This window comes from Hylobates moloch, unplaced genomic scaffold (assembly GCF_009828535.3).
Source record: "Hylobates moloch isolate HMO894 unplaced genomic scaffold, HMol_V3 SCAFFOLD_15, whole genome shotgun sequence".
In the NCBI taxonomy this organism is placed as follows: domain Eukaryota; kingdom Metazoa; phylum Chordata; class Mammalia; order Primates; family Hylobatidae; genus Hylobates; species Hylobates moloch.
This window is the reverse complement of record NW_026652290.1, coordinates 70,176,161-70,196,102: the sequence shown is the minus strand read 5'-3', so window position 1 is coordinate 70,196,102 and position 19,942 is coordinate 70,176,161. Positions and strand designations below refer to the sequence as shown.

Sequence of the window (19,942 nt, the reverse complement as noted above, 5' to 3'; positions counted from 1 at the left end):
CTGGCCAGGCACAGTGGCTCATGCCTGTAATCCCAGCAATTTGGGAAGCCAAGGCGGGCAGATCACCTGAGGTCAGGAGTTGGAGATCAGCCTGGCCAACAGCGCGAAACCCTGTCTCTACTAAAAATACAAAAATTAGCTGGGCGTGGTGGTGCTTATCTGTAATACCAGCTACACAGGAGGCTGAGGCAGGAGAATCGTTTGAACCCAGGAGGCGGAGGTTGCAGTGAGCCAAGATCATGATATTCTAGCCTGGGCAACAGCCTGTTTTGTCTCAAAACAAAACAAAACAAAACAAAAAGAACAACAACAAAAACTTACTGTCTTTATATAATTCATTTGGCACTGTTTTATGGTACGACATCATTGATCAACTATATTTTTGCTTATATCTCAAACCTTTCTCAGGCCGTGTTTTTGCTTTTGGTAGTGTTCTTGTTGCCTAGCACAGTGCCATCTCACTTATTTGTTGATTCTGTTTCCTTAAAAACAAAGATGAGACCAGTTCAAATCCTCTTCATTACTGCAGGCAGCAACAAATCATCCAAACTCCGGCACTTCCAGTTCTTTCGAGCTTTCCTACCAGGTGGGAGGGCTGTCTTAAAACTTGAGGGAGATGAACTGACTAAGCGATTACACTGAAAGCCTGGGAAGGAAAGGACGTTCCAAACGTCCAATCATCGTTTTGCAGCCTCTTAGTCACTGGGATTTTGAAATCTCTTTCCAAAGACTAGCTATGGCCCTAAATTGGAAATAGGCTACTTGAGAACATAGTGGATTCATAGTTCACCTCGGGCAGTTTTAGGAGAAATGCCATCAGCTTCTGCTTTTGAAGGCCAAGGTTAGTTGTTCATGGCGTGAGCACCTTCCTGCTTCCAAACTCTGGTTATCTGTAAATACCCAAGTCCTCTAATTTAGGACGCAGGTCATGGGAAGACGCTGGTTCTTAGGGCAGAAGTGAGCTCACATTCCCAGCATTTTTCTTAAACTTGGCAGAACTGCACTTTAACAAATTAAAATCCATGTGAATGAAAAGGAAAACTTAAGTAGGAAACCAGCTTAAGCTTGAGTCAGTTACAGCATAGTGAGGATGTCGGTTACAGCAACTCTCAGAGACCGATGAAGGAGTAATTCTAGTGGTGGGCTGTGAGACCGTCTCCATTCCAACTCCACCGCTTTTCTCCACAGAGACCCACGCACGCCAGCTCCCACCTCAGTCACAAGGGAACGCCCGCGTGGGCAGGCAGTCGCCCTTGGTGAGCCGCTATCTCCTCATCCCGAGAGCCGCAGGCTCTGCTGACGCCGGTACCGGTCTCGCTGCGACTCCCTCTTGGCGCGCGGAATCCTGGGATTTGTGGTCCCTTCCGCGCGCTGTCCGCCCTAGCCGGCGCAGAGAGGACTACACTTCCCAGGATGCATCGGGGGAAGAGGCCACAGGGACCGGGAGAGGGAGGGGGCGGCCCCAGTCCTCCGGGGCGTCGCTGTTTCCAAGCGGCGCGATCTCGCCTAGTAACCGGCAGCGGAGGTTCACTAGCGCGGCATTGTGGCCCCGCCCCCGGAGCCCCGGCTGGAGGAAGAACCTGTCTCCCGCGGCGCCCCAGTGACGAAGCCCATCCCCGGGTGCGGGAGGTGGGGAGGGGAGGGCAGGCAGAGGATTTCGCTCGCCCGCGCGAGATCCGGGACGCGCCGGTGGCGTCCGCCGGCAGCAGAGGTCAGCGGCAGAGAGCGCGGGGATGCTCCGCGGGCGAGGCTTGTTCGGGAGTGGGAGGAGTGCAGGGCGCCGCCAGGGCGGCAGTGCGCGCCCGCCGAAAAGTCCTGAGGGCGGGCATCCCTCGCGCAGCGCGCCGACCCCCGGGACGTGTGCGTCTGTGGGGGGTTGCTGTCCCTCGGGTCCCGCGGGCGACCCCGCTCCACGCTGGGCTCAGGGCAGGACCCGGGATTCCGTGGGACCCGGTGTTTAGCGCAGACGTTTCTGGGGAGAAGTACACGATTTTTGCCACTTGTTATTTAATTTCTCCTCGACCAGGAGCGTTTGTAGGTAGCGCACTCCCTCTGACTGCACTAGTGCCTCGTTTCTTCCGAGTAAGACAATCTTTCATGATGCGGTTTGGAGTTGCTGATCAATGAGAGCTGCTAAGTTCTTTATGGCTTTCTCGGTGAAGAGAAGGTTCACGGAGGATATGATTGTTAAACACGCACATGAAAACTAATTGGAGCATCTAAAAAATGACCATTGCATATTCGCCCTCGCTTATTAGGGCAACAGCAAGCGTTCCTTCAAATCGTATCAGCAACTGCCAGGCAGCAGCATTTACGCATATTTCATATCATTAAGGAGATGGAACTGGAGAGAGAAAGCGGGAGTAGGGGACAATTTTAAAAAATACCAAACTTGGTTTAGTTTGGGGATAATTTCCTTGGATTGGGTGACTTATGCGAAAAATCTGTTTCTTTCTTCCTCGCTCTCGCTTCCTGGATATAGACTGTCAGTTTCGGATCCAAGGACGGCGATGGCAGAGCTCACCCGGGTTGCCTGTCAAATCAAGGCTATCGCAGAATAAATCCCGCCGCCTGCCGCGAAGCCCCGGCGCACCGCAAACTTCAGTGAGCAAACTGGGTGATCGCTGTTGGGATATGCAGATCCCTGATGTAAAAGGCGGGGTGGCCCCCCTGAGAGCCTCTCCCGGGGGCCGGAGCCCGCAGGTGCAGTGAGGCGCGCGCGCCCCCAGAGCCGCCTTGCCCGGGGAGAGGGAGCCCGGCGCCCGGCGGGGTCTGGCGGCCGCACACCGGCGGCGGCGGCTTGTCGGCGGCGGCTGCAGCGGATGATGGTGGCGGCCGGCCCGCTGGGCTGTGCCTGTGTGTCGCCGCGGAAATCAGCGCCCAGCGCCGCGCGCTGAGCCCCTGCAGGTCCGCCGCAGCCCCAGCCTCGGCGAGGACGGCCCCCGCGCGCGGGGGGGCCGGGGGCGCGCGGGGTCGGCTTATCATGGCGGATCGGACGGCGCCCCGCTGCCAGCTCCGGCTGGAGTGGGTGTACGGGTACCGGGGTCACCAGTGCCGCAACAACCTGTACTACACGGCAGGCAAGGAGGTGGTCTACTTTGTGGCTGGGGTCGGGGTGGTTTACAACACCCGCGAGCACAGCCAAAAATTCTTCCTGGGACACAACGACGACATTATCAGGTAAGGGGGTGGCCAGGGGCGGCGGGGAGGGGTTGCGTGTGGAGGCTGGGAGGGTGGGAAGAGGTTGACCTGGGGTCGGATCCGGGAGCCCCGTGGAATAGAGGATTCTCTCTGGAGCCGCATGGAATTACTGAAGGGCTGCTGATTCTAGGGCCAGGGCAGAAACAGAGTGGGGGGTGCAGGTGAGGAGGGAGAGATGTCTTTTCGCTGTATCCCTCCGGAATTCCGGCTTTTAAATCTCCAAGGAGTTGAGTGTTCTGATGCTGTCTTGCTGTTCTTTCCTGCTACAAGTGGAAGGAGCCTGGGTAACTATGAAACACTTCTTCCTTCCCTAACCAGGTACACGGTAGGACCAATAGCCTGAAGTGTGGGCATCATCTTTGGGAGGCTCCTCAGTGGGTTTCTCAGTAAGCAAGAGGATTAAAAAAGATCTAAAAGAAATTGTATTACTGGTAATTTGGAATCTTCATCTCAGATGCTTTGGACCTGGGAAATTTCTGCAGTGGGTGGGGAGTTTGTTCCCTAATATTTCACTTGGCAGTGTTTTAATGCCCAAAGCACATTTATACACTAAATGGATGCTTCCACAACATCATTGAGGTTATTAAAGGCTGGCAGCTGCTGGATCACAAAATCCTACCAGCCAGCCCACACAATGACCAACATCTGCTAGCGGATGGCCCAAGACTGACTGACAGGAGAGCTCATTTGGATGAATGGCTATTTTAGGGGCCCTCCCGATTAAATTGAAGATGGTTATATTGTGATTCTTGGCCCTATCCTCTCATCTTTGGACCAGACACATTTTCCTCCAGCCCTTGTCAGCTTTTATGTGACCAAACAAGGTATGGGCCAGATGCTGTTCACAGGGAATCCTTTTCAGCCTTCAGCAGTTAAGGAAGATTTTCGTCACATGGAAGCCTCAGCCCACAGGGAAAATGACTTGCTGAGGATGGCCTACAACTGACAGAGACCGTATTTATACCTTCCAAACTTGTGTGTTTCATTGATGTAGAACAACTACCATTACATTCTCAGAATATTGCCACTTTTGCTCTAAGTTTGTCTTTCACAATGAAATAAATGAAGTGGTGTCATGTCCACGCTCCTAATTTCTCAGTGCAGAGAATGATTTCAAAGATCAGCTTTTTTTTCCTTCCTAATGATGTGCTTATATTCCAGAGCCTTTTTTTTTCTGAGACCTAAAGTTGAAAAATTGTTACAGAAGGCAAGCACTTAATATTCAAAATAACAGATTTTTAAAAATCTTGACTTTTTTTGAAGATGGGAGCTCTAATGTTCTCAAGATTTAGTGGAACTAGCATGTAAAACTTTTTTCATGTCACGTATGACAAAAATAGCTTTTTTTCTTCCCTCCCTAACATGGTAGTTGTTGTGATTGGGGCATGCTTCCATAGTTTTGTTCTGCAGATTTTGCTTCTCTAATTGCTAGGCTGATTATGAAAGTTACAGGTGCAAATAATTAACAATGACTCATGAAAAGGTTAGATGTTTAAAAATTTAAACCCATTATGTTTTTGCTCTCTCTGTCTTAATGCAGTGCTTTCCATTACAGCATCAAAATAAGATGTAGTCCTTTGGGTGAAGGGAGAGAGTGGCAATTAAACAGAAAATTCCCTGTGATTAAATAGTATTAATGTGACAGTTCACTGAACTACTTTGTGGATTTGAACACTTAATCCTAATTTTTTCTCTGATACAAGGAAGAAAACCAAATGCACTCTTGAAACTGAAGGTGGGAAAAGGGTGGAGCTGCAGTAAACCGTTGTTATGACAAGCAGCCGGGCTAGTGGGATGTGATGAAATCTAGCTTGGGTGGTAAAGGAAACATTCAGATTTGAAGAAAAGGTGAATGAAGTGATGTGTATAACTGGGTTTGCAGGGAGCCTTAACTGATGAAAGGAAAAAGAGACAGTTAGCATCTGATCTATTTATTAAGCTACTTTAGTGACATAGTAGTAAGCCTGATTTCAGAGAAAGGACTGTTTTCATAATTCTCCACAATATTTGGTTGGGTCAGAGTATGTATAGGTGAGCAGAGCAGAGTTCTTTAACATCCAAATATGTCTTTGTACATAAGAATAAAATTAAGTTCAATGAATTAAGAAACACAAACCACAGATTATTATGGCATTAAGAGCTATAAAATTGGAATGTTTATGCTGTTCTTTTGCTTTGTCTTATGTATGTAAATATCTTTTTCTGGTGAAGGCACTGCACAAACCACAATGCACAATTTTTTGTCATTATGAATTTTAACTCATTTCCGTGTATGCCAGTATACTACTATTCTTCCACCTGAAATATTGAAGTTTGTTATTAAATGGAGAGGACTATAGCTAAGGTTTTAATGCTAAAGTATTTTGGTTTTTTATTGAATCATTACATGAATATCAAAACTTGTTCGTTTCTATCTCTTGTTTCCATCAGGTGAGATAGCAAAGTAACTCTCCGCTTGGTACATAGCTTTTGCATTAGTTTGAAAGATATATTCATATGCATACATCTATACTGCTTTATATTTTGTGCTGTTTTGCCAAGAATATTAACTAGAAAGCAGCCCAACAAGTATTGATAACACACTCTATTTTATAAAACCATGTGATCTCCAAGATCATAATGAACCCTAATAATAATGTAGGTTTTGGCAGAGCTCACTAGGGCTCAGCATATGTGTCCTTCTGCTTTGACAGGCTATATGTCTAAGTCAGATTTTTAAAGATGTTGTTATGTGAGGCATAATATAATTTATTGAATGTGAAGGCTTAGTTTTATTCTCTTGAATGATTACTTTTCAATTCAGGTAACAGATTAGAAGTTGATGCCATATTTTAGACCTGATAACATTGTGATAGAACAAGTGAATACTTAAAGTAATATTTGCTATTGGGCTAACAACAAGATGCAAATAGGGCTTGATAGCAAGGACAGTAATAGAGACTGGGATAATTACTAACTTGGTTTCTACTTTAGGTAGTACAACACGACACAGAGAATGGGAGTAAATGAAAGAAAAGCCCATGAACACATTCATCCTCTGTTACTTCCCTTCCATTTTCACAGTGATTCCATTTGAGACATTTATCTCTTCCCTCTGGACTGCTATATGTATTGCTTCTGACAGAACCCTGTCTCCAGGTTCTTCTCCCTCATTTTCTGGCTCCCAGTTGCAAAGGAGGTTTATCTACAATGCTGCTTTACGGGAAAGGGCACTGACTTCGTTATCATTCACACTTGGGTATAAATCCCACTCTGCCATTTACTGGGGGTATCTGGGTGAGTGGCATCACTTCTCAGGGCCTTGTTTATTTGTGAAATGGGAGTGACAATACCTAAACTGCAGAGTTGTAACTATTAGAAAAAAATGTATGCAAAGGATTTAGTGTGGGGCCTGGCCCTTAGTTGGTGCTCAATAAATATTCTTAGTTGTGGTAGAAGTAGTATTTCACTAAACACACACACACCCCCAGAAGAAAACAATGATTCGTCATTGCTTACAGGCAGAAGTCCAGATTCCTAAGCTTTCTGTTCTCTCTCCTAACCTACCATCCTATCCTTATTTTCCTTTTTTAAAAAATCATAAATTGTTTGCTTCCCACTTGCCATATGATGACTCTGTTCTTCCCTGCCTCACAGTGGAATGATTCATCTCCCCCGCTGGCCCCTCCCTGTCTGTCCAGCCCCACCCCTCCAATGGCATAGCAGTGGGAGCTTGGACTTTGCTGTCAGTCATACTTGAGTTTGAACCTAGGACTGCCACCAGCTGCGGACTTTACTAAACCTCTTCGAGTCTTAACTATCTCATCAGTGAAACAACTTTTCACTTATAAAATGGAGTTTTAAAGGTATCTCCTTTGTAGTTTGTTGTGGGGATTACATACAAAAATGTTTGGCCAATGGTAAGTGCGCAGCACCGGGGTCCTGTTTGCATCTGCATCCTGCAGGGCCCCATCTGCTGCAGTCTCACCTCTCCCATGAGACCTTGTACCATCCTCAGATGAAGGGGCACCTTGCACTTCCAAAACTTTGTGTGTTTTGTGACCGATGCTGCTCACTTAATATGTATCATTTAGGGCTATCGTTTCATTCTGTTTTCATTTGTAAGCATATATAAGGCCCTTGAGGCTGAGAATGAATCTTATAACCAGAGCTAACATTTCCTGAGTGCCAAACTCAGAACTAAATGTGTGTATCGATTGATCTGATCCACCCTCTCACAATCCAGTGAGATAGGCACTGTTGCTAACCCCAGTCTCAGAGAGGTTGAGGATCTTGCCTGTTGTCACTGTCTGCAGACCGTGGAATGGGAATTGGAACCCAGACTGGTCTGATTCCAAAGCTCCAAGCTTTGGCTTCACTGCTTTATGGCCTCTTATATTGTGCCTTCTTCCTAACCAGAAGGTAGTAGGTTGTTGCTCTTTGTAACTCACTTATCCTCTGTTGGTCTATAAACTGTTTGATTTATTCAAGAATATTTGAAGTAGATTATTAGAATTCTGCCTGGAAATTGGACCATGTTTAAGTTTACTTTAGAAACATCCCCAGCTCGGCCGGGCTAATCCCAGCAATTTGGGAGGCTGAGGTGGGCAGATCACTTGAGCTTGGGGGTTCAGGACCAGCCTGGGTGGCATCGCAAAACCCCATCTCTACAGAAAATACAAGGGCTGGCTGGGCATGGTGGCAGGTGCCTGTGGTCCCTGGTATTCAGGGACCTAGGGCCAGAGAATCTCTTTGGCCCAGGAGGCAGAGGTTGCAGTAAGCCGGGTTTGTGCCGTTGCACTCCAGCCTGAGCGACAGGAGTGAGGCCCTGTCTCAAGAAAAAAAAGAAAAGAAAAAATTTAAAAGAGAGGAATATCCACAGCTTTGGAACAATGACCTGAAACAATGATCTATTAGAGATTTTAATTTAAAAAAATTATTTTAGTCAAAATTGTGACGTGTCTCAAATAATCTAGTGCTGCAAATACAATTGAACTTGTTGGATTTGAAGAGACAGGTCTAACAGCCATGATTGGGCCTGGAGTGTCAGGTAAGCAGGTTCACATGAAGGACTAGAGATGTGACTTTATATTCTTTAGTCCCTTGACCAGTTTGAATAAGAGAAACACAGAGGTAATCACAAAGAATCAAATCTATATTAAGTTGAGTGCTTGCTCTGTACCAGACACTTCATATATATGTCATCCTGTTGAATTCTCCTGCCCCCAACACTGAGAAATAGGTCCTCTCATTTTACAGGTATGGCTCTGAGAGGGAAAGAGGTTTAATCAGAGTTACTCAATGGGACCATCCTATTGCTCATTGGATCCCACTTACTCTGTGCATTGGAAAGAGCACAAAGTGAAAGCTTTTGATGGAAGCTTATAATGATCTTCATAAATGATTGCATTATTGCTCTTCTTATTAATTATAGTCTGGTGATTTTTATTAAGACTTGTTTATTCTCTAAGTTGGGTGTAATTTATTCTTTCATATTTGTTAATTCATCAAAAACTAATTTTACATCTATAATGTGCCAGATGCAGGGGGTGTAGCAGTGAACATGACAAACTTTCTGCCGCCTTGAAGCTTACTTTCTGATGGGGGAAGCCAACAGTGAATGAACAAGAAAATAAGATGACTATAGATGGTGATAAGTGCTAAGAAGAAAAATAATCACAGAGAAACTGGGTTGAATGGGGGTATGGAAGCCACCTTTGGCAAGATTTCCAGAGCAGCTCTCTAGGGAGATGGCATTTAAGCAGAAACCTGAAGGGTGTGAAGGGGAAGACAGGTGAAGATGTAGTGGCAGAGAAGAGGTTATGTGCAAAAGTGCCAGGGTGGGAAGAAACTTAATGTGCCTAAAATTCTGGTATAGATAGCCAGAGAAAGACCAAGGTCATTGTAATTCTCATCCAGGTCATTAATGGCTCATGGGTTTTGGTACCATATGCCCTAGATTTCCCAGGACAGTCACAAATATTCCATTCAGTTATTGTCGTGGATATACTTGTTCTTGTCACATCATGAATCTAATTTTTAATTCAGAAATATGAGGCCGGGCTCACTCCTGTCATCCCAGCACTTTGGGAGGCTGAGGTTGGAGTATTGTTTGAGCCTGGGAGTTAAGGACCAGCCTGCGCAACATAGGGAGACCCCATCACTACAGAAACTTAAAAAATTTAGCCAGGCATGATGACATGTTCCTATGGTCTCAGCTACTTGGGAGGCTGAGGCAGGGGGATCACTTGAGCCTGGAAGGTCAAGACTGCAATGTGCTGTGATCACACCATTATTGCACTCCAGCCTGGGTGATAGGGCAAGACCCTGTCAAAAAAAAAATATATGACTGTGTTTTGTTTTGGAAAATGTGGTTGCCACATAATGGGTCACTGCTTGAAAACATTGCCCTGAACTATACTATCTTATAAAGAATTATATCAGTCCCACCAACCACATCAATCAGTCATGTGGATTACACTCTGATAGGTGAAAAACTGTTCCCATGGCAGCAACCCTAATTAGGCAACACTATCCTGCAGCCTCTCCTATCCTCAAGGAGTGGATCTGAACACCTTTTTGAAGCACTGCGAAACTGTTTTCCACAACAGCCACACCATTTTAGCGTCCCACCAGCAATGTATGAGAGGTCCAGTTCCTCCACATCGTCAAGATTTATTATTGTCTGTCTTTTTTTACTATAGCCATGCTGCTGGGTGTGAAATGATATCTCATTGTGGTTTTGATTTTCATTTCCTTCATGACTAATGATATTGATCATCTTTTCATAAACTTATTAGCCATTTGTATATCTTCTTTGGACAAATGTCTATTCATATCCATTACCCATTTTTAATCAGTTTGTCTTTTTATTGTTGAGTTCTAAGAGTTTTTCTTTTTACATATTCTGGGTGTAAGTCCCTTATAGATTATTTGCAGATTTTTTTCCCATTCAGTGAGTTGTCCTATTCACTGTCTTGGTGGTACCCTTGGAAATACAAAAGTTTTTCATTTTGATGATGTCCAATTTATTAATTTTTTCTTTTTTATGCTTTTGATGTCATATCTAGACAACCATCACCTAATCCAAGGTCATCAAGATTTACTCCTATGTTTTCTTCTAAGAGTTTTATAGTTTTAGCTCTTACATTTAGGTAGATGATCTATTTTGAGTTAATTTTTATATATGGTGTGAGGTAGGGGTCCAACTTTATTCTCTTGCATGTGGATATCTGGTTGTCCCAACATCGTTTGTTGAAAAGACTACTTTTTCTCGATGAAATTATCTTAGATGCCCAGAGCCTTTGAATTCAGCCAGTAGGGGACTAACTTCTCCCATGTAGGAGATGCTGAATGTTTGGGGACCCAGAAATGGAAAGAATCATTAAATAGGTTAACCTAGAAGAAATAGAAACCATAGGCTTTGGTTGCTATTCTGTATTTGTAAAGATGGTGTTTGAGCTAATGAGTGACATATAGATTTTTATATATTTATAAAGTAAACTATAACTTAAATAGTGAGTGCAGTATTTAGTAACTGCTGGTTTAGTGACCAACAACAGTCTATACATTGGATTTGTTTACTCCCAAAGGTTTTTGCTTTTTAAAAATGATTTTATAAGCATCAGCCTTGCTGCTGGATACAGGTCTGTTGAGCCAGCTGAGGAGGTGAGTGGTATGGAAAGCAGGGGGAGTTGTAACAGAGGGTGCCCTTTGACCTATACTCCTTTATCAGTTCATTCCTTTCTTCCCCTAAAGGGAGGTAGGCATCTGGATGACCTCAACTGGAATTTGAAGGATTCTGGGATTGTCCACTGGTTTGCTGCCTACCACTCCCTTTCCCATTAATACAGAGGAGGGGAGCAGCAGGCCAGCCTACCTCCTGGAGATGAAAGGAGCTCTCTCTGGACTAGTAATACCTTAATAGGCTTGTCAGAGAATTTTTCTAAGGCTATGGAGAATTATTTTAAGGCATGAGCCTTCGTTTTTAGTTTAACTGCTGTTTAATAATGCCAGGAAAACATTTTTCTGTGTTATGAGTTGATTTTATGGATGGGAATAAAACAAGACTCACAAATGACAAGATGTCTTCTAAGTAAGGGATCATCAGTTGCAAGAAACTTTTTCAAAGAAGTACAGTTGAGGAGATTACAAGGTGACAAGAAAACCTTTGGAACTCAATTACAGGGAGTGTGGCTGGTCTCTTAGGCACTGCACAGTAACAGGCAGCTATTCTTTCTCTAATTATTTCTCTTGGAAGTGTCCCTATGCATCACAGGGATTCACATCTCTGCTTCTCTCTGGACAATACATGCTTTGATTTTCTCTGGCTGCTTAACTCAAGGATTCATTTTGCACATGGCCACCCTCCAAAAAATCCACCTCAGTCCCCTAAGTACAATCCATCTTGGTCCTACAAAACCAACTGAATCAATCTTTTGAGTCTTAATTCCAAATTCCCAGGAAAGAGAATCGAATTGCCCTATCATGGGTCAGGATGTCCACCGGGTCCAAACAGCTGTAGCCTGGAGGGTGGGACAGTGTTTCAAAGGGCTGCCCCTTTAAAGAAGATCCCCCACCCCTAATAAGGGGGGAATAGACTGAGAGAGAATAAATAGCAACTTTACTACAGAAGGTGGAGTAGAAGAGAAGGGGGCAAATGATTTCTTGATGCACAGAAAAGGACAGTGATGAGAAATACTGAGCTGAGGACAAGAAAAGGTAAGTAAAGGGACACTAAAAGGGCTTACATTAAAAATAATGGTGATATGGCCGGGCATGGTGGCTCACTCCTGTAACCCTAGCACTTTGGGAGGCCAAGGTGGGCAGATCACCTGAGGTCAGGAGTTCAAGACCAGCCTGGCCAACATGGTGAAACCCCGTCTCTACTAAAATACAAAAATTAACCGTACGTGATGGCTTGTGCCTGTAATCCCAGCTACTCAAGAGGCTGAGACGGGAGAATCGCTTGAACCCAGGAAACAGTGGTTGCAGTGAGCTGAGATCGCACCACTGCACTGTAGCCTGGGTGGCTGAGTGAGTCTCCATCTCAAAAAAAAAAAAAATAGTGATATGATGTATCATGGAGTTTTCACTTCTCATAAGAGACTATGCTGAAGTGTCTCCAGACAGTGCTAGGCAATGGCTGGTGGCCACAGCCTTGGAAGGCCAGTTGGGCATTGTTTGCCCACTGGGGTGCCAGTGCTACTATTAAGGGTTTTTATCTCCTGCTGGTCTGGTGTCAGGGGTGATGGGTTAGAGGGGTGCAGATGGAAATGAGGCTGATATTGGCAGGCACTGGGGAGGTGGCTTGATGGTACTCACAGGAGGCTTCCTGGGGCTGGCACAGCGACCAAGGTAGTGGAGGTGGGGATGAGGGACAGCTGTTATTTACCAACTGATAAAGAAATAGTTCCATATTTTAACTGGTAGAGATACTGGTGCATACCTGCTGAACATCAACCATGGCAATGAGTGAAAAGGTTTCACGAGTGAACCATTGGGTGATTTAGTGAGTGTAGCTATCTAACATATTTTGAAAATGAATTTTCCTAAGGCTAGATTTAAAACCTGCTTAAGGCTCCTTATTGCCTGCATGATGAGAGTCAAACTCCCACAGGATGTTCTGCACAGTCTATTATGATCTTCTCCCTGGCTTCTCTTCCAGCCTGATGTCCCTCCCTGTCTTAACATCCTCCAGCCACATCACACACCTTGCAGTTCCCTGAATCTGGCATCCTATTTTGTGTTTCCTCATCCCTTCGTGTATCATTTTGGTTGCCTGAAATGACCCCTCCTTTCTCCACTTATAAGTCCTTCACTTCCTTCAATATCAATGCAAGTGTCACCTCTCCCTGAAGCCTTATTTGATAGCTCAAGGCTATTTTGTCCTCCTTTCTCTATGCATCTGGGCTACCATGCACGTTCCTCCCTTCTGGAGTCATTGCATCGTGTTGCATTTGTTGACTTACCTATGTTTCCATCTGCTTTGAATTTCATGCCTGTGTCCCTGTGCCTAGCACCTTGTCATGGGCATAGTAAGTGCTTTGGATATTATTCTTTATATTTCGAATTATTTGGAAGGAGCAAGGTGTGAAATAGGGGTGAGATTTCTATAGAACTCATTTTATACATACTTTGTGAAGATAAAAACCTGAAAATACTGTTCTCAGCTGGCATTGAGAGGCAGGATTCAGAATATTCTTTTTTAAGAGAATATTTGAATGGCAATAATGACTGATTATTGCTGTGTTCTTAGTCAGACACCAAATTTGATTTGACCTCTTGCTTATACTTCTCTACTGGTCTAGATGGAAAATACAGCCATTGAGGACATAATGTTTCCTACTGGAATATGGCCATGGCCCTTACAATGAATGAGACATTCCTTTTGAATGTTTGTGCTTAAGGTATTTTAACTGTATTATAAGAAAAATCATGATTTGCATCCCTTTCACTGTAAGAAATGTGGTTTTTTAAGCAACTTTTGAAATTATGTTGGAATGTTTATAAGAGGGAAGTGAAGTCCAGATGTCTGCAGAGATTGTAAGGTAGCACCTGCCAGCTCTAACTAAATTTGTCTTTCCTGGCCCAGAAGAGTTTTACCCAAACATACAGAAGTAGGGGTTTGAGGGAAGACCCCTGGAGAAAGTGACTTTTGAAGGCTGAAGAGCAGTTTGGCAGGGACGTGGAAAAAGAATGGGGAAGGAGGAAAAGACAGGGCAGGAACAGCTTATGCAGAGGCTCAGGGGCTTAAAATAGCAGGGTCCCCTGAAGCAAGAATAAGTAGCTCAATGTTACCAGAATGAGAGATGAGAGTAAGGAGGGTACAGTGGGAGATGAAGCTGGATTAAGTGGGCTGGAGCTAGATAGCTAAGGGATTTACCACTCATTCCATAAGTTGTGGACACTAGTGAGTTCATTTAAACAAGGCAAGACAAGGCCAATTTACATTTTAGGAAGATGTATTTCACTTTTTTTTTATTGACCTTTTCTTCTGATTCCTTTCTCCTCTTTTCCTTCAATGCCAGACTTCTCAGAAGAGGGAGCATGGCATTGTGCATGGGGATTGGGGTCCCATGGGATTGAACACTGTATGGGCTCTGTCTCTAACCAGACATGTGACTTTGGGCATGGCACTTACCTTTTCTGGGCCTCAGTTTCCTCATTTGTAAATCCCTAAGATCCTTCCAAAATCTCTTCTAAGTTAAAGTCCTGAGGTTCTTAGTTGTCTTCATTTACTGCCTCCGTTTTCTTTATCTCTCATTCATTTTTCAACATAATGAACTGGTTTCTACTTCCGCCAGCCACTGGAGTTCTCTGGAGCGACTTCAGTGACCTCCATTGCTAGGTGGAGCCACATCGTGCTTAACCTCTTCACAGCATTGGGTCAGCTCATCACCTTCTACTCAGTGCCTATCCTTTTCTTTCCTCGTCATTGCGGTCCCCTGGTTTTCTCTTACCTCCCCTGCCCTTTCCCTCCTCTCCCTAGGCCTAGCTGATACATACAGGGGCCGGTCAATGTCACTGATCAGATTTTCTTGCCAAAAATGCATGGCCTCGATCTAATAATGAGGAAACAGACCAATGCAAATTGAGGGACGTTCTACAATACAACTGGTCTGGACTTGGCAAAAAATGTTATTGTAAAAGACAAAAACAGATTGAGGGAATGTCCAGGTTAAAGGAGACTAGAATTATAGAACTAAATGCAATGTGTGACTTTGGATTGGGTTGAGAGGGGTTGCTATATATAACAGTATTGGGACAATTGGTGAAATTTGAATATGGGACTATATATGAGGTAACAGCTTTGTGTCCCTGTTAAATATTCTGAATTTGATTGTAGCAATGCAGTTATATAAGAGAATGTACTTATCTTAGAAGATGTGTGCTGAAATATTTAGGAGTGAAGAATCGTGATGGCTGCAGATTACTCTCAAATGGTTCAGTAACGATGACTGCAGCAGCAACAACAATAATAATGCATGTGTTTTGTTTTTGTTTTTGTTTTTTTAAGATGGAGTCTCACTCTGTTACCCAGGTTGGAGTGCAGTGGCGCGATCTCGGCTCACTGCGACCTCTGCCTCCCGGGTTCAAGCGATTCTTCTGCCTCAGCCTTCTGAGTAGCTGGGATTATAGGCATGCGCCACCGTGCCTGGCTAATTTTTGTATTTTTAGTAGAGTCGGGGTTTCATCATTTTGGCCAGGCTGGTCTTGAACTCCTGACCTTAATAATGCATGTGTTTTCTGTGTGTATGTATTGTGTTCTTCCAGGCATCTGTTCTCTCCTTTTCTCTTCATGCCATGCTCTTTTCCTAAGACCTCTTACCCACTGCCTCTTCCCTGCTTCCATCCTTGCCTTTCCCTTCTATTCTAAATACAGCAGCCAGAGTTATCTGGTTACAATAAGTAATTGCAGTCTTTGCCGTATAAGGTTGTGTGGTTGAACAGGTTGTGTCAATTCTCTGCCTCGAACCCTCAGAGTAAAAGCCAGAGTCCTTGTTATGGCTTCTAAGTCCCTATTTGGGGATTTGGCCCCTTTTACCTCTGTGATCCAATCTGTTTTCTCTACATTCCTTGATCCACTCCAGCCACACTGGCCTTCTAGCTGCTGCTTGAATACCCAGGTGCTCTTCTGCCGCAGGGCCTTTGCACTCTTTGCACTCTTTATGCCTGGATCCTTGTCCCCTCAGACATTCACATGACATTTCTCACTTCCCTTAGGTGCCTGATCAGTGTTATCTTAACTGATTACCCTATTTAAAATTCAAACTCTTCTCTAACACATTCCTTATTGCCCATCCTTGTTTTGTTTTTTTCCTTAGTATGTCTTTTGATCCATCTTGTCTCTTTAAAATATAAGCTGTATTTAGGCAGGGCTGTTTCGTTCACTGCTCTGCCTACAGTTCTCATAATGGAGCCTGGCATGTAGAAGGTGCTTAAGAAGTGTTGTTGAATGAATAAATGAAAGACTTGTGCATGACTTTTGTTTTTGGATGATCCCCTTAGAATTTCTGCTTAGAATAGGACTTCTTTTTTGTACCCCCTTTGACAGACTATGAAGGCTGTAGACACCATCTCAGAATAACGGGCTCGTTTGTTCTGTTTTACACTTTTATTGCAGTGTAATACAGATACAGAAAAGTACATATATCATAGTGTACAGCTGGATCAATTCTCACAAACCCAACACATGTGTAACCTTGCTCACATCAAAAAATCAATACCACCCGCACCACAGACAGCACCTCATGCCCTTTTCCAGTGACAATCCCCACTGCAAAGGTGACCTCCATCCTGACTTTTAAGAGTATAGCTTAGTTTTGCTTAAGGTACTTTTAAAAGGAATGGTACAGTTTACATTCTTTTATGTCTGGCTCCTTTCAGTCAATACTATGTTGATGAGATTCATTTGTGTTTCTATATGCTCATTTTCAGTTCTGTATTTTTTGTTGTGTGGAAATACTGGAGTTTATCTGTTCTACTGTTTATGGGCATTTGGATGGTTTGCAGTTTCCTTTGGCTACTGGTACAAGCATTCTAGCACAAATGAACATATATGCACTTCCACCTAGGAGTGGTATTATTAGGTCACGGGGTGCACATATGATCCTTGCTAGATACTGTCAAATGGTTTTCCAAAGTGGTTGCGTCAGGCCATATGCGGTGGCTCACTCCTGTAATCCCAGCACTTTGGGAGGCTGAGGTGGGCAGATCACATGAGACCGGGAGTTTGAGACCAAAGCGGTTGTGTCAATTTATACTTCCACCGTCACAGAATAGTGTTTTCTCATGTATAAAGTAAAATATATACATATATTCTATAGGAAATTAATTCTTTTGAAACATAGTTATAAAAATAGTTTTAATATGTGGGTATATATGTTCTTCTTTATTAACACATACAATTAAAAGGTTCAGCAGTTCTTACAGTTACTATGATTTAAAAGTAGTGATGAATATGCCTGATGTTTGAGATATCTGCAACAAATGTAATGTGATATGAAAATTCTTTGTTTTTACCAGTCACAGGGTCACAGGTACTTCTCTGGTTTGTAGATTACCTTCTGAATGATAGGAAATCTTAGTCTGTTACAAGTTAGTGAAAATGAAGGTATAATTTTCAATCTAAGTTCATCAACCTCCTGAAATCTGTAAAAGGGTACATGGACCCCCAGGTTAAGAACCCCTTAAGGAAAATGACTTACAACAAAGATTTCTTGAGTACCTCCTATGTACCATACCCTGTGTGAGGCACTGGGGACCCAGCAGCACACAGCACGCATCTCCTCTCAAGGAACTTGCAGTCACGAGGGCAGGAGTCCACATATGCACAGCCGGATATGGTTAGTTACCCAAAGTGTGTGAGAGCCTCAGGACATACTCCTAGCCTATTCATGGGAGTCGGTTGGTGGATAGGGAGGGCTTTCTGGAAGAAGGGGCATCATTAGATTTAGGCTCTATACCTGTCACTCTGGCTACAGTGTGAATAATGGATTGGAGGAAACAAGTCCGCAAGCACTTGAAGTAATGCCGGTGTGAAGTAATTGTGGTAGAATGCAAAGAGAACTATGAATACGTTCTGGAAACTCTTGATTCCTGGTGATGGATTGGATATGGGAGAGGGCATTGGGAGTAGGGTAGAAAGAAGGCAGGTAGGTGTAAGATATTGGTCAAGTTTCTGACTTAGTCAGCTGGTTGGATGGTGATGGCCATTCACTGAAACAGAATGAGGAGCAGCTTCAGAGTCAGGGGAAATGAGTTCAGCTTTGAACATATTTAGATTGAGGTGTCTGTGAGACATCCAAGAGGTGGTTATACATTTATATGGGCCCTTGCTCAGGAGAGAGCTGTGAGAGTTTCAGTGTGTGTGTAGGAGTGGGTGAGATACCCAGAGGAGGTAGGGAGGAAAGAAAAGATCCCAGGGTCAGGACTTTGAGAAAGATCAACTTTTTAGAAACCAGCAGATAAAGGGGTACTTATGAAAGATGGGAATGGTCACAGGGGTAGGAGGCAAACCAGGGAAGTAGAATGCCCTTGAAACCAAGAACAGAGAGGGTGTCAAGAAGATGCTCAGCAGACTCAGCAGAGTAGAAGAAGGTGAGTCTGGAAAACGGCCCAGTGGATTTAGCAATAAGAGGTCATTGATGAATTGCTTTTACTACATAAACACTGGGAATGATGATTTTTCTCTGGATTGTACTTTTATCTGGGATTTAAGCTTTCTGTTATAGCAATACGAATGTCCAAGGGTCATTTCCTTTCAGGTTTACTTTTCTTCTTACATCTGCTTTATATATTTTCCTCATGCTCCAGTGGGTTTTATGCTGCAGTGGTAGTAGGCAGTCCTTTCAGCTTAATAACTTCTATCTCTGGCAGACTCTAGCTCTTTTTTTTTTCTTGGGACAATAAGAGATATTGTTACAGATGTTGCTTCTTGGTAAAAAGACTTGCAGGCCTATTTTTCTGCAGAGTGGATATGAACACATTCACTTTGACTGGCCATGTTTATGTATATGAGGGGCTGGCCTACTGATAATGACTTTGCAGGTCATCTTTCTTGCCTTGAGTGAAATTCATTTTCTAGTCCATATGATAAAAATGTAATAGAAGAGATATAAATTCTAGATATAAGTTCTATAAATTTGTAATTATTTTCTTCCCAGAATGTCAACAACTTGGATTTTTTTATAATCTATGGGAGAAAAATGAGAAGCTACTTAAACAAACATGTGTTCAGTGCTTTCTCTGTAAATGGCAATGCAGGCCACACGATCACAGCGATCCAGGCAGGAACCATTGAATGCCTGGATACTCCTTCCCTCCTCATTCTCATTGTCTGGAGAGCCCCAAGTGCAGCTGACCTTGGCCTCTCTATCTTACTGCTTCTGCCCTGGTCCACATCCCTGGTTTTGTGTGGATGGTTATAATAGAGTACTAACTGGTCTCCCAGCTTTGATGGTTACTCCCCTAGCCCATCCTCTGCTCAAGAACCTGGTGAACTTAAACAAAAAAATTCAGATTTATGAGCCCACTCCTAAGGATTCTGATTCAGTAGGTATAGGTGTGAGGCCCCAAAGTCTGCATTTAAAAAATTGCCATAGAAATATAGATATAGGTGTATATAAATACGTACACACACACACACACACTTACTTGCTCTTTCTGTTGAGATAACTAAGAAAGCAGTGACACATCAGCACTAGAAACATGACTAGCACCCAGAATTCAGTTTCTAAAGACTGTTTTCCACAAAAAAGAACAGAATTCCTTGGAGAAAAAGCTGATTCTAGGCCTGGGGCAGTGAAAGCATAAGATACATCTGGAATATCTTCTTGTGCTAGAAAATATAGCAGTGCTTAAAGAATAAGGGGAGATATTAAAATGACATGAGAGCCAGCTTGAAGGGACTTCTATTGGCCACATCTGGGATAATTTGAGCATGAATTATAATCTGTAGAACAAAATAAAAATCCTTGCATCCATAGTGCTATAAATAACTCAATGGGGAGAAGGCAAAGCTCTTCCTTGTGTAGAAAGCCAAGTGTTAAATATAGCTGGAATGATGGAGTTAGAAAACCAATGGATGCTATAACTAGTGATGAAGTTTTGTTGAGGAACATGATTTTACGTTGTCCTCCACCACCAGATACTTAATATTTACAAAGGACAAACAATAAGTACAGTGGAGAAAACTGGCAACCCACCATAACTAAATTCAAATTAACATTCACAACAATGGGACAAACCACACTATTAA

The 19,942-nt window shown here is 43.6% G+C and overlaps 1 protein-coding gene across 2 annotated transcripts in view; it reads left to right on the top strand.

Annotated features, from left to right (window-relative positions):
• The first annotated feature begins 1,501 nt into the window (after window positions 1-1,501).
• Window positions 1,502-19,942, top strand: part of EML6 (EMAP like 6) — a 272,017-nt gene continuing 253,576 nt past the window's right edge. Inside the window, exons 1-2 of one of the 2 annotated variants that reach the window (XM_032176630.2) lie at window positions 1,502-1,711; window positions 2,483-3,180. In XM_032176630.2, coding sequence (XP_032032521.1) covers window positions 2,984-3,180 — 197 coding nt within the window. In that variant the 5' untranslated portion in view covers window positions 1,502-1,711; window positions 2,483-2,983. Of the gene's footprint in view, window positions 1,712-1,966; window positions 2,039-2,482; window positions 3,181-19,942 lie in introns of those variants that run through there. The other variant, XR_009210040.1, reaches the window with a different exon arrangement.